This window comes from Cryptomeria japonica, chromosome 10 (assembly GCF_030272615.1).
Source record: "Cryptomeria japonica chromosome 10, Sugi_1.0, whole genome shotgun sequence".
NCBI lineage: Eukaryota > Viridiplantae > Streptophyta > Pinopsida > Cupressales > Cupressaceae > Cryptomeria > Cryptomeria japonica.
Genome location: NC_081414.1, coordinates 297961851 through 297977450, shown reverse-complemented (window position 1 = coordinate 297977450; position 15600 = coordinate 297961851). Strand labels below are relative to the sequence as shown.

Below are 15600 nucleotides of genomic sequence, written 5' to 3'. Positions count from 1 at the left end.
TGGTCCTAAAGTGCCCCCTTGAATAATGTGAGAGAGCAGATACCTTAATACTTCTCCTTAATGTACAACTTTTGTGCAAAAATCAGGATATACAAATTTTCTTCAGTCTTTGGTGATAGGCACCAAACATGTACAGTTCAAATTTATCAGCAGAACTGACAATGTTTGACCTTGCTATAGTTTACCTTCTCAAATAGGTTCAAAGAGTTGCAGTTTGCATTTTCAGCGATCCCTTAATATCTTTAACAAATGAAGTGAGGAACTTCTGTATCTCTTTAGTAATTTTGTGGGCATTAGAAGAGTTTAGTTAAAAAATGCATGATGCTACATTGGTTTAACTTACTCACTGTTCGTATTTATAATTCTGTGTAGGCTCACTTGGAAAACTTGTTAAAAGTTGTAACATGTAATTTTGATCTGACTAGATGTGATTGTTGGTTTTTGAGTATGAAAAAAGGATAATTGCATTATCCACCAGTAATCCAATGTGAATTAAAGATGTTCAAGATACCATTGTGAAGTTCAGGGTTTTGTTAGCTGTACCAAGCTTGGTAGATGAAGTTAATTCTCACTAGTTCTTGAAAGGATGTGCAAAGGAAATGAAGAGACAAATTTAACATCCTTCCAGGAGTATCAGCATGGGCATATAATTGTGTTGGATAATAATTTAAGCATCCATGGGAATTTTTATTCACTAAAAGTTTTGTTTTTCTAGCTCATGTCGAGATTTTGAGAGAGTTGTTGGGAGTTTTGTACATCCCAAATAACTGATAGGCCAAACTGACTGATACATGGAGATACACCAATGGAGTTTGTTCATAGGGATTTAAATCCAGTTTATTGAATGTAAGTAGAACTCTCCTTTATCATAATTTTTGTTGACTCTAATAAGCTCCATCTATAGATTAAGATCATAGAACAATATCTGGAGACAGAACTGGAGAAAGTTATGTGCTGTGTCATTACTGAGACTTAAGAATAGGTGGTCCATCAACTAACATATTTATGCAACAACATGATATTGTTTTTCATTAACTTGATTGCCAGTAGCTGACGTGTCTTCACCTCTAAGATCATAATTCTATAGGGACATCATGATGTTTCCTAGTGCCTCCAAATCGCATAACCAAAGATACAAAAGTAGAAGTGATGTGAAATTGGGCATGATGGAGTTACTTCCATGGTAGCCATGTGCAAGTCCGTCTGCTTCTAGTTGGAATTCCATTGCTGATGTCACTTCTCATTATAGCTCAACACCTCCAAATTTTGCACTAAATCATTCATAAGAACTGTGGATGAATGTATGCACAACAGTCAATTAACATTTAGATGGCTCTTTCTTTTGTGTCTAGAGGGTCCATTAAACGCTCTTCAACATAAATTTTCCTTCTTGATTCATGGATCATGCTAATGGTGTGTTCACAACTTCACAGAGATCATGTGGAATCAAACATAATATTAACTTGAAACTAATGCTAGAAAAGGGGAATAAGTTAAAATTCTTTATTCTTTTAAGGAATGGCAGGGATGGGGATGGGGGAACACAGCTTGGAGATCTTTAAGTCATTCCCTTTGGCAATGGGTGGCTTGGGGATGTTTCCACTATGCACCCCATCTCCCTGCCTCCATGGGGATGCATCATGGATGCCCAGACACTATTTTAGGGACATCCAAGTATCCTGTGGACTGTTACTTAGGGCCCAGAAAAGCTAAAAACAATAAATAGTTTGAAATTGTTCACTGTAAAATATATTTTAATTTGTAATTTTTTAACTACAGACCTTTTCCTAGAATTGGATTAGGTGAGGTAACTCTGTCAGTCCTCAAATAATGCTCCCCTAGCCTACTACAATTGCTCTCATCAAAAGAGGACTCAGTGGAACATAATATAGATGTAGGCCTGATTACTGGTTTGGTTTTTTTGTTTCTGGTACAGTTAAAAAATAAATTGGGGCTGGGTATGTCCATACCAAAAAAACATATAAAATTCACCATTACATACATATTTTGTCCTGAAAACAGGAATTAAGTTCAGATAATCACATATATACATTTTTGAAGTTGTTCTGAGGTTTCAATTTAAAGTTTATAGCTTGGTTTTCAAGTTGACCAATCAACCTATGAAGACCCAAAAAAGCAAGAAAAGAAATTGAAGTGTTTTGACAGGCCCTTCCTGTACCCAGAGCGTAGCAGGCCCAAATCTGGATCTGAGGTGAACCAGTAACAGAGTTTTAGACCTAAGAAAATGTAATATTGAAATTTGGAATAGAAAGTACTAGAAAATTGGAGACATTGCTAAAATTTCAAAAAATGGTTCAAGTCTGAACTGATGTGACAGTGTGAACAGCAGGAAAATAGTCTTGTGAAACTGGTGCTTAACTTCTACCAATCAATGACTGAAATTTAACACCTTAAATTCATGCAAAACACAATATTCCATTTCAGACAAGGGTTCAAGCTAATTTTGCCTACCAACAGCCCACAGATTCATATGAAATTTGAGGATATAGTCTCCAATTTCCTTAAGATTTTCTGGTTGCAATGGATATTTGGAAGTGTTCTTCCTTTTCTCAGCGACAAATACACTGAAGACAACGCTTTAAATAAATTTCTAGAGAAATTGTATAGCCTTGCAAGTGACTTCAAATTCTTTCAATTGCAGTTATGGGAAGTACTTGAACCATAGTTGTAAAACTTTGACTCTGCAAAAACTTGGCAATTTTATTGAACATTTAAAAAAAACATAAATCTTTACAAATATTATTAAAAAACACATATTGCAGAATTTGTAGAACATATTAGTGATTTCCATCATATATAAATCAAAATTAGAGTTTAATACATATCATAGAACCTGATGGAGTTGAGGAGCAGTGCCCCTCATGGGGGTTTGGGGGTGATGCCCCTAGTGGGGTTGAGGGGTAGTGCTCCTCATGAGGTTTTGGGGGCAACACCCCTAATGGGATCTAGAAGGAGTGCCCCTTGTGGGGGTTTGGGGGCAATGCCTCTAGTAGGGTCGAGGGGAAGCGCCACCAAGCCCAAATTAAGGCCTTTGAAACCACACAAACCTTCTTGGTGCACACTATTTTCACGATTTTATCACTTATGAGCGAAATTAGGTGTTTGGTGCATTGTTGTTTATAAAAGTGCTTTAAAAAACATATAAAAGTGGGAGGAAGGATACGCAGGGACCGCTCATGTATGTCACATGCCAATCAATTATTCATCTTACTCCACCAATGTAGGGTTGGGGATAACCAATGCAGGAGGGGAGGACAACAAGGGTGGGGGTTGATCACCTCCACCTGCTTTCGCCCTTTTTGCAGGGTGTGAAGGACCCTACCTACCTACCTTGCTTGGGAGGGACCCTACCTACCTTGGCTCTTTTAAAAAACATATAAAATCTTTAACATTATATGAAAAGAACACAATTATACTCATTTAGACAAGTTTTTCACAAAAGTTGCGAATTTTAGTGAGTCTGAAAAAATTGCATCAAGTTTTCCAAAAAATCACTGGCAAGTTTTTAGGTGAGCAACTTACCAAGGCTTTTGGCTTTTGCAAGTTTTGTGAATTTTTGCTGGGTTTTTGAATTACTTGAACTACATGAAATATTGACGTTTTTGGTCTTTTGGAATCACCTAAGTTTTTTCCTTGATAGGATTTGTTGGTGCTCCAGTCAGTTACTTATGTTTCTGAAAGATGCATTAACGGAACTTTTTAACCCCAAAGTATAGAGTTAGGTTACATCATAGTTGGAGAACTTTGGCTTGGCAATAAATTGGCTGACTCAAAAATTTTGAAAACTTGGGACTAGGTGAAAACTCAACAAATTTATTTTAACCCCAAAGCATAGAGTTAGGTCACATCATTGTTGGAGAACTCTGGCTTGGCAATAAATTGGCTGACCCAAAATTTTTGAAAACTTGGGACTTGGTGAAAACTCAACAAATTTATTGAACATTTTACAATACACAATTTTAAAAAATATTCTTCAAAAACACATATATTACTGATTTCCTTAATATATAAAACAAAACTAGAGTTCAATACATATCATTGACCAAAAACAAGTCTTTAGACTTGCTAGGTCTCCTACTCGTAGATGCCATATTTTTCTTAGAAACAAGAAAATTGAAATAAAGCCTAGCAAACGACAAATAACAAGAAAAAAAAAATTGTTTATGCATTTCTTCTCATTGTGAATATGAATCTATGTTCCATGGAGTCTCGTGATAGGGAGACATGGGGGATGGATCTCGGAGATGGGGGACTGAGGGCTTAGATTGGGGATGGCGACAAGGTGGTTGTGGTTTGGGGGTTAAGCCCTGAATGCAAATCAAGGCCTTCTAAACCATACAAACCTTCATGGCGCATGCAATTTCACAATTTTATCACTTCGTTTTTTTGCAATACCAAGTCATTATTTTTGAAATGTGGTAGTGATTTGCAATGAAACCGAGATGTCTATTTATAATTTTTTTGTGAGTGCTTAGGGTTTGGAAGCTCAAAGTGGGAGACAAAGTCTATGCAGTTGAAAAATTAAAAAATGAAAAAATCCTTAAATTATGCCCTGAATCTATTCGTAGCATCTGGAAATTAAATTGTGCCCTAAATCTGTTTGCAGAAACTGAAAAATCTTCAAGTTGTGCCCTAAATCCATTTGCAGCAATTGGAAAATCTTTGCCTTTTTTTATATTGAAAGCTAGATGAGTTTTTACATGTGAGTTAGTCAAATTTTTTATTTTATTTTAATTTTAGCAATTTTTTGACAAATAAACGGCACCATCGTTACCAAGAAATTATCAGCAAGTTTTTCGTGCAATTACTTGCCAGCGAGGTTTTTTGGTGAGTATTTGCTGATTTTTTAAACCATGTGTTAAATGATCAAGTGATGCTCTATACTCAAAACATAGGTACACTGGGCCAATTAACATAAGTAGGTACAATCTTGTCTACATTTAAAGCTTTGTTGACCTTGGGAGCCTTTTCCCTTTTGATCTCTCAAAACATAAAAATGTTTCTAACATGCTGTAAACAAAGACTAAACCTTAAATGTCACAAAAGTAATCCAATTTGTTTGTCACTGATTACTCTTAATGCCAACGTTTGCTTTTGTTATAGCTAGAGATAAATTATTGACCTGCAGGCATGTATTGAATAATTTTAGAATGATCCTTTTGTGTTTTATTCTTTCTATTCTTTGTAATAATCAATATATACATAAGAAAAATTCTAAGAAAACTTATTCATTTGATTAAAAGGATTTGATCAATCACTACTTCAAGATTGCCACATTCTTCCTTGGGATAGAGTAAAAACATATAACTAAAAATGAGATGTAAATTTTTTATTTTTTAACGAGAAAGATCATGCGATTTCGAAAGGGCCTTGTTGTGACGTTTTCACACATCGCAATGGGGACCCCCACTTTTTCGCTTCCTAGGTTAGTTGACTTAGCTTAGCTGTTGGTAGTTGTCGAGTCTTTGCTATTAGCCTTTTATTTGTAGTTGCTCAGGAGCTGATCAAAACTCTCTCTTTAGGATGAAGTGAGGTACAACACTTCCTCTGCCCTACAAAACTTCCGATCTGCCTTTCCCAGCACTACTAGTGGATGCCCAAGCCCAATCGCTTCCTTTTCGTCTCCTTTACCTCCTACTCTCCTTTCTCCCATTCTTCATCCATCCTACATTTCTACTTTCCCTCACTTCTATATCCCTCCATCTCCTATCTCCTTTCTCGTTCATCCTCCCTTCTTACTTCATCCTCCCTTCTCCCTTCCTTCCATCTTTCTATCCACATCCCTCATACCTTCATCCTTCATATCCCATATGCCTCCCTCTCCACCTCACCTTCCTAACATTTCATCCCTACACCCTTCCTTCCATCTCACCCCACTATCTACTTTTATTCCAACCCTTATACCTCCCAACTTTTATTTACCATATCTTATAAGTTATAACCCATCTACCTTCCTATCCTCCATCTACCTTTCAACCTCCACCTCCTCATCTACTCCTATTTCCTACCTTCTATTCCCATCTTCTTCCATTCACCCTACCTTCCTCTAACCTTCATCCCCACTTCCTACCTTTCTTCTACCTTTCATACCTTCCATTCCCTACATTTTCTAACCTATATCTCACACCCCTTAACCTACCCATCCACTATCCACACTCCCTTACCACCTGTTGTGACGTATTTACACATCGCCCCATTGCAAATGGGGACCCCTACTTTTTTTTGCTTTATGGGGTTTGCTTCCTAGGTGTTTAGGGTTTGTCTGTTAGCCTTTGCATTTTGAGTGTCACCAGGGGATCAATAGGATGGTAGGCTTTGCTTGAGCCAGGGGAGTCAGCAGGTGCTCCAGGTTAGGGTTTCTTTGAGAATCTTCTTTAGGGCCTGGTTTTGCGCTTGATGCTAATTGTGTCTTGCTTTGTGAGTGGGTATCATCCTTGAAGGTCTGAGTTAGGTCGAGTTGGTGAGTGATGAAGTCTGAAATGTAATCCTGATCTTCAAATGCCTTGAAATTTGACTAAGTCCGGAATGCCCTGATCCTAAAATTTGGCTAAGTCCGGAATGCCCTGATCCTGAAATTTGGCCAAGTCTGGAATGTCCTGATCCTGAAATTTGACTAAGTCTGGAAAACTGAAGAATCCTCCAAAAACTAGATTTTGCAATATAACTCTTGGAGGTCTGAAACCACTCTCAAACATCCTGAAAGTATATATGGAATATAACTTAAAGTATAATTCTTATACTTAAATGTTATATTCCATAAAATGATCCTGACGGAGAGTCTAAAATGTCAAATTTCGCTCCTGACCCTTCCAAAGGGTCCAGAGCGAAATTCTCCTTAAGACATTTTAGTTTGACCCAAACTTAGAACCAACTCGTTCCCAGGCATCTTTGAGGGCAAAACACTTGTTTGGATGGAAAAATGTGAAAATGAAGTCAGGATTTTGGCCAAGATTAGGAATTTCGCTCTCGACCCTCCAAAAGGGTCCAAAGCGAAAATCCTTGTACACCTCAATTTATCACTTATCAAGACCAAGTTCCTAGTTTCCAAGGCATGTGTGGAGGTGTTTTTGAATGTTCTCACCTTGAGAGGGAGTTGGATGATTTCAAAGATCAAGATTTTGCTTAAAAAGTGATTTTTGCTCCTGACCCTTCCAAAGGTTCCAGAGCGAAAATCAACCTAGGACTCATTTCTTGCCTTATTTGACCAAATTTTGATTTGCAAGGCATTTTGAAGGGAAAAGCGGACATGTTTGGACTTTGGAAATGTTTGAAAACCTTAAAAAAATGATGGATTTTAGCCTGGAATGAAGATTTCGCTCCTGGCCCTTCCAGAGGGTCTAGAGCGAAAATCTTATTTGAGCTTATTTATCACTAATTTTGGCTAACTTTTTATGTGCAGGGTCTCTTGGAATGAAGATTGGACATCATTTGATACATTTGAAGATTTGGAAGCATGCAAAATGATGAATTTTGGACAAGGAAGGCAAATTTGCTCTTGACCCTTCTAGAGGGTCCTGAGCGAAATTTTGAATAGCTCTCATCTTGCAATGAAAAGGGTCAAGTTTTGGGCATGAATGAAACAAGGACAACTCCCTTTTGCCTCTTGAGAAAGTTTCAACTTAAAAGAGTGAAGGATTTTGCTTGAAACCTAATTTTCGCCCCTGACCCTTCCAGAGGGTCCAGGGCGAAAATCTTTATGGGAGACATTTCTTGCTCAGTTTGGTCGAATTGGAATATTAAAGGCATGGTGAAAGGTGGAAAGAGCATGTTGAAACCTTTAGGTATGTTTGGAGATGAAGAAAATGAAGGATTCTGCCCAGGAAAGGCAATTTCGCTCCTGACCCTTCCAGAGGGTCCAGAGCGAAATTCCTAAAAATCACCTTTTTCTTGCAAGGTCAAAACAATTTTTGGTTTTTTATGGTTTGAATGAATGTGAGGAAGTATCTTTTGTCCTTTGAAGATAATTGGGATAGTCAAGAAGAAGCAACCAAGCCTAGAAAAGTAAATTCGCTCCTGACCCTTCCAGAGGGTCCAGGGCGAAAATCCTAAAACCTATCTTTTTATCCAAATTTTGAGCAAAGCTAAGCCTAGGTATGGGTTTAAAACGATGTTTGGATTGCCTTGAAGTGAAGTGGGATTGTTAAGAGTGAAAATTTTGAAGCCAAGAAGGAAATTCGTTCCTGACCCTTCCAGAGGGTCCAAAGCGAAATTTCCAAGTTCTCCTCTTTTCTTTCAAAATTAAGACAAAATCTTGCTATTCATGATTTGGATGGGAGAGAGGCATGATGTTTTTTGCCTTAGAAGTGATTTGAAGTTAAAAGCATGAAGGAATATGCCTAAAACTCAAAATTCGCTCCTGACCCTTCTAGAGGGCCCAGGGCGAAAATCATAAAATCAACATATTCCTTTTAAGTTTTTGCTAAGGCAAGGATGCACTAAGGTAGAAATGACCTTTAAGACCATTAATGAGTAATTGTTTGCTTCAAAACTTGATGATTCTAGGTCAGAGAGGGAAAATCGCTCTCGACCCTTCCAGGGGGTCCAGGGCGAAAATTTGAAAAACCCCTATTTTACCTTGCAAGATCAAGTCAAACTTGGGTGGAGTGAATGAGGAAGAACATTGTGTAGCTATGAGTGAAAGATTCGACAAAAGTTGATGGAGTAAGCCTAAGGAGGAAAAATTGCTCCTGACCCTTCCAGAGGGTCCAGGGCGAAAAACCCTAAAATCACCCTTTTCCTCCTAAGTTGAATGAAACTAAGCCTGGAATTCAGTGAAAGAACCTATTTGGAATGCCTTGAAGAGGTTTTGAACTTTAGAAAATGAAAATTTTGAGCCCAATTATGAATTTCACTCCTGACCCTTCCAAAGGGTCCAGAGCAAAATTCCCCTAGATGCACTATTTCCTTCAAAATTTTGATGAGCCAACTAAGTGATGCAAGGAAATGGACCTTGGAGATTGCCTTGGAAGAGTTCAATGATCAAGCTAAGGTGGATTATGGCCTAGAATAAAAAAATCGCTCTTGACCCTTCCAGAGGGTCCAGGGCGAAATCATTAGGAAGTTTCATTAAGCATTGATCAAACCTTGATATTCCCCAATTTGCACTAAATTACCCAAATTCAAGACATTTGGGAGGTTGGATTAAATTCGCATTAATTAAGGCATTGGCAATTTAATTAATTAATTTTTTAGGCCTTGAAATAATTGAAAATCCACCTTGAAGGCATCAAAATTAATTTTAAAAATGAAAAAATTAAGTTGAGCGCTCAATATTTGTTATTTGCCTTTATTTGCCAAGTCGGCCATCCTTCAAAAAGGGGGTTTTATTTCATTTTATTTCCTTTTTGTCAAGTCGGCCTCAACAAGAATTAGGGTGAGCGCCCTATATAAGGAAGGAGTATTGTTTCAAAATTCAAATCATTCATTCATTCCTTCTTATGCAAATTTGAGGAGCACATTAGAGGAGCGAAATCTAGCAGATTGGAGGCAAATTTCTTACTAAGTTGGAGGCTAAATCCCAGAATTTGCTAAATGTTGGAGGCTAAAGAAGGTGAAGCTTTTGAAGGCTAATTGAGGCGTAATTCATCCAAAGGAAGACCACAATTCAACCCTTGTCCAGCAAAATCCGGTCTTCTTTCTTCATTTTCCAAGGTTTTATAGTTAGGCTTTCAAAGGAGAAGGTATGAAGAATCATTTTGAAGTTCTTATTCAAGATTTATTTTGATTTCATTGCCATTAATTTGAAAAATTAGAATTTTGGATTTATCATGTCATTTCCAAATTAATATCTTAAATCATTCTCTTGAAAGGTCCTAAATTCTATGCTTTAAGGTTTGATGCTCAAAGACTAACTTTAATCTTTTGTGTAGGCATCAAATGGCGGCCCCGGAGTCGGAGGATCAATTACTTGGCGGACCCTCATCAAAGAAGATCAAGCCAGGACAAGGATGACCTCCTCCAGTCCAACATCAACAAGGACGACCTCCTCCAATCCAGCATCAACAAGGACGACCTTCTCCATATATCTTCCAGTCCAGCATTTGAAGGAAAGCATCACCAAGTTGAGCATCAACCAAGTGTTAGACAAGGTGGCATCCTAGTCATCACTCCTCTAATCGGGTTGGTCCACCTTAGCATGTCCAGATTCAATGTACCTGACTCATGGGAGATGGCACAAACTTCGATGTACCTACCCCGGCTATCCATTGGTCGAATATTCCAGAGAAGACGTGTCCAAATAATGCAATTATTTCATTGGTCAGAATTAAGTTTGTTGTAACAAACCCTAATTAGGGTTTCATTGTAAAATCTTGGCCATTGATCTCAAATTGATCCAAGCCATTGAATGGTATTGAGGGCACTATATAAGCCCCAACTCTTCATTTGTAAAGGATAATAGAAAGCTAATAGTTAGTGAATAGGGAGTCAATAGTTAGTCAATAATAGCTAATAGTAAATAGTCAGTTGATAGAATAGCAATTAGAGTAGAATAGCAAGAGAAGGCAAAGATTGTTGCCAAGATGTTGTAAAAGACTTGTAAAACTTCATTGAAGAAATGGTGAAATCTATGGGTCGATTCAACAATTTGCATGGTTTCTATACTTCTCAAATTTGATTTCATGTTATTAGATGAGTGGAAGAAATGTGTTTGATTGATGGTGAAATTCGTATATCCATACTACTAGCAGTTTGTTGATTGCAGACTTGCCTTGTGTAGTCAACTGGAATCATTCAGCTTAAGCTCAACTTCAATTGTTGCTTCTTCATTGATATGCATTAGCCTGATGGTGTCTATGCCTGTAGCGATGATCTGAACATCATAAAGCTTTCCTCCGAAGATCGCACTAACCTTGTGGAGATGGTCCTGGGATGTCAAAACAAGACTTAGTTAGAATTTCATCAAAAATCAATCATTGCTCCTACATTTCTTAGTATCAGAATTAGATCCTTTCCTCGCCCTCATCCTTTTTTTCTTTTTTCAAAAAGTCTAGGCTAGTGAAATCCTGTGTTCCAGCAATATTCAAAGCGAATCAGACGTTTAGGTCGTCAAGTGTAAGTTCCCTTGTGATTCTAGCAAAATCACATCATACCACAGAGAGCTTATCCACACATAGAGATCCTACAAAAAGAACCTTGAAGTCATCCCGATTGATCCTTTTCGCGACATCTTCAGCATTCAGAGGCTTTATTCAAGAGAGGATAAGGTACCCTTTAGGTATTTTATTCTGTGTTCGCATGTGCATAAAAAACACATCAACACCACCCTACCACCTACCCCTATTCTATCTTGACCCACCATCAAACCCTTGCTATACCTTCATAACCCGATCCTATCCTAGCCCACACCCCCTTACCCTTCCACTACCCCTTATACCTCCAACTCCCTTTACTCCCAACATATCCTAACTCCCTTCATTACCCCTTATACCTCCCACATCCTCCATCTACTTTACCCCATGGTATGCCCTACCCTTCCCTACATTCCCCACCTCCATATCCCCTATGTCTCCCTTTCCCCCAACATCCTCTACTTCCCTCACTCACTTCCACATCCCACATCACCTCACATTCTTCTCCCTCTCTAACATATCATTGCTTGGTCCCCACCAAAACTTTGGAATGAAAAACAAAAATATCCACCTCACCATTTCTTTTGACCCCTAATATCCCAGCACATGCCTAAGCCCCTTAAATCCACGATATTACATGAGGCAAGGTGTGGCACTAAGGGAATAAGGAAGCTGGCCTTTGAAGTAAAGGACACGTCACATAAATAAAACACTGGAGATTTAAATTCAAATAAGGTAAAATCAGACAACAAAGGTGTCTTATTAAGCATTGATGCCAGTATTGCAGGCCTAAACAAAGACAAATTTCTACCTATCAGATCATAAAAAGAGAAAGCAGAAAGCAGAGATAAAGATTTGAGAAAGCATTAAGGTTGGAACTCAAGCAATACCAACTCAAGTTGATCCATCTCAAGTTCGCTAAGTCTTGTCTTTAACTTGGGCGAATTTTGTTTTAATTCCTTCTTGCTTTATTTGACTTTCTTTCCTTCAATACTTTCATGAATTGGGTGAACTTCTACATGTGATCAGCTTTTATTCCACCTCATTCTCTCCTCTCAAGTTGGGCGAATTGCTTTGCTTTAATTTTTTGTCACAATCTTTCAAACTCTTTCCTTCTGTGAACTCATCTTGGATTTGAGCCTTTTGCTTTATTTACTTATTACCTCCAACACTTACATAGATTTTACTTTTGCCTTTGACTTTTTTCCTTTCTTGTTTTAAACCATCTACCATCAGCAATTTCTTCCAAAATTTGGGCGAATTTCTTTGTGATTCTATCTTTTTGCTTTAATAATTTCTCCTTCTCCCTTGGACGAATTTTTCCTTGTTTTCCGCATTTGCTTTTGGCAAACTTCTTCTTTACTCACCAAGAGCGGACTTCACCTTTGATCAACAAATTTTCCAACTTGGCTAGGGCGGATTTGATGTGTTTGAGGAACTTTGTGCCTTGGGAGGGTCGACTTGGTGTTGACACAAGAAATTCTCTTAGGCACTAGACAACCTTAATGTTTGTTTGAGAATTGTTTCATTTTGGTAAGGCGTACTTGATTCCTTGATAGGATTTTTCTCATGCTAGAGGGCAAAAGAAAATTCAGACTTTCCTTCTCCAAGTGCCAATACTTAACCAATTTCCTTGCCTATCTCTCCTTAGTCGGACTTGCTATTGTCTCAAGGAATTTCTTCCTAAGGGAGGGCAGACTTCATGTGTGGTTTGGAAAATGTTGCCAATGCCTTGGGTGGACTTTGCCAGTTCCCAAGGAAGATTTCTCACATGCTTGGGCGGACTTGGCTAGTGCACAAGGAAAGTTTGGTCAAGGTATTGGCGGACTTGATGATAGCTTGAGAAAGTTTTACCACGCCAAGACACTTAGTTGAAAATTTTCATCTTTCCAGGAGGTTTTCATCTTTCCAGGCGACCTCCATGATTTGAACAAGGAATTTCTTGATTTTGGTTTCAGACTTAGCTATTTCTTCTAGATCTTCAACTTAGCTTTTTGGGAATTTATTATCTAGATTCGAAAAATATTTCACAACTGGTGCATTCTGGATGAATTCTTCTGACTTGACACTTCTTCTGAACTTGAAACCATCCATGATCAAAAAAGCAAAAAGCAATTTTTAGAAAAAAACAACTTTCTATTTTTGGAAAAGGCAGGCCGAAAAATCAGGTTCCTAGATTGGCCCCAAAATGCCAAAAACGATACTTTTTAAATTTAGAAAAAAGCAAAAAAGCAGAAATTCTTAAAAATAGGAAGTTGTCAGAATTGATCCCTAGAAATTGCGATTTTACTCCTTTGGCCTATATGAGCCCATTCGTAACATCATGACATCCTTTTGACTGCTCCTTCACTTTTTAGACTTTGATGACTTCCCCAAATTTTGAAACCCCGACTCATTTGCAGAGACGAGAAATCGGAGACAAAATGCTAAGACACCAAAAACCTAACCTAAAAAGCAAAAAAAAAGAGGTCCCCATTTGCAATGGGGCGATGTGTGACAACGTCTGAAGTCTTAAAGCTGAGGGTAGAAACATCCTATGTTTAGTGAATTAAACTGCTATATTAAAATTTTTAAATTTACTGTTAGCTTTCTTTAATTTAGAAGATTATATTTTATTATCTAGTGTTAGCTCTCCTAAATTTAGGTGTAATTATTGAGTCGGCTCTTTGGTGGTTTTAGTTTGTTTTATTTCTGTTTTTTAAGTTTTTATTTTGGGTGCAGGAGCGTTTAGCTTTCCTACTTTTGGAGAGATTGTAAGTGATGGAAAATGTAAAAAATCTCTAGCTTTAATTAGTGGTTTACTCTTTTTTTATGCACCCAACTCAGCACGCCTGTTTAATGACCAAGGGTGCATAATTTTTAAACAATGAAATTTATAATAGAAGAATATTCAGACAGCAAGCAGTATTATTCTAATTTATTTATTCATTGGTTTTTGTATTTTCAGCAGATCTAAGATTAATGTACTAAGAAGTTGTAGTTTTGGTTAAGTTTGCAGCTAGGGTTATAATCTGAGTGCAGAATCTGCTTACCATTGTTTGGATTTTAACAGAACACAGAGGTAGGGGTGACAATCTTCAATTAAATAAATGTGAGGGACCAAAGCCAAGGGAACCGTTAAAGGTCATTCCATGGGAGCATAACGGTTAAGGGAGATGATATCTTAGAAGTATCTCCCTAAATCCATCTCATTCATCCACTGAAGTACCAGGAAAAGCTCTAAACCATCCAAATTGACAAACTCATTAGGCAACCGATTCGCTGGTGTATTTGTTTCTCTGAAGCAATGTGATAAATGGAGACTTGAGAATCATGAAGCTAAATTCCTGGCTTCAACAGGATAATGGTTGAGCTTCCAATTGGGGGTTCCTCCCTTAATCATTGCACTGGTGATTATTTAGGAGCCTTACTGCATCATAATGTTGGAGATTTTCAGAAAGTTTTCAGCTTTAAGCCCTTCAACGAAAGCCTGACCCTTTGCCTCATTGTTTGTGCCCATAGGAAGGTGAGAGGCTGAGGCCAAATCTAAATTACTAACTGAATCACAATTTTAATAACCAGCACAAGCTCTCTCCAGATTGTCTTATTAGTTCTCTGATTTAGTAGCCTATTCAAATTTTTTTTTGCAGTTGTTAGAATTAATCTCATGAGAACATTTCAACCGTATATAATAAGAAAATTCAACTCTAGATTCCTTTTTTGAGATTTTCTTTCGTGATACCTATAAACACATACTACAACCTAAAATAAACGTAATCCTAAAATAAGTGTACTGTAAATACTAAATGAATTCTGATAATTGCAATTTACTTTATTAATATAGAGTAAAGATCCTGATGGGTGCAGCTAACTTTATTAATATCTCCATTTGCAAATCTTATTTATGCTTTTAATGTTTGCTAACTTTGCTTAGATCGCTATACGAACTTAATAAGTGCTTCCAAATCACTACTGTTTATCTCTTGTTGGAAGTTGGTCTGAATGAGTTTCCTTCTTGGTTTTCATTCTCATAATTCTTGCAGTTCTACTTCTTTTCTTGCAGCAGCATTTGTGTTTTGCTATCCTTGATGTTGAGTTCATTGGATCAGATGCAACTAATCATAAAGCATGTTAATTTTAGAAAGCATTTGGTCATTAGTACAGTTCTAGCCATTGAGAAAAAACAAGTTGAAAATGGTGGGAATTTTGTCCTGCAGGCAATTACACGTGTGAAGCCATATATCTGTACTATGCCCTTGAAACTGGAAGATGGATGGAACCAGATTCAGTTCAACCTTGCCGATTTTACAAGGCGCGCGTATGGTACAAATTATGCAGAAACACTTCGTGTCCAAGTTCATGCCAATTGTCGAATTCGTAGAATATACTTTGCTGATCGGCTTTATTCAGAAGAGGAACTTCCTCCTGAATTCAAATTGTATTTACCTATACAGGTATTGTTATATCACATTTCCTTCTAGACTGCTACTTCTCTGCTTTTCAACCTCTAGGCTTAACAATTTTTAAAATG

The 15600-nt window shown here is 37.6% G+C and overlaps 1 protein-coding gene across 4 annotated transcripts in view; it reads left to right on the top strand.

The window, feature by feature from the left end:
• Window positions 1-15600, top strand: part of LOC131040901 (uncharacterized) — a 42564-nt gene that overhangs the window by 26516 nt on the left and 448 nt on the right. For all 4 annotated transcript variants that reach the window (XM_057973856.2, XM_057973857.2, XM_057973854.2 and 1 more), the window contains one exon: window positions 15287-15523. In XM_057973856.2, coding sequence (XP_057829839.1) covers window positions 15287-15523 — 237 coding nt within the window. The remainder of the gene's footprint in view (window positions 1-15286; window positions 15524-15600) is intronic.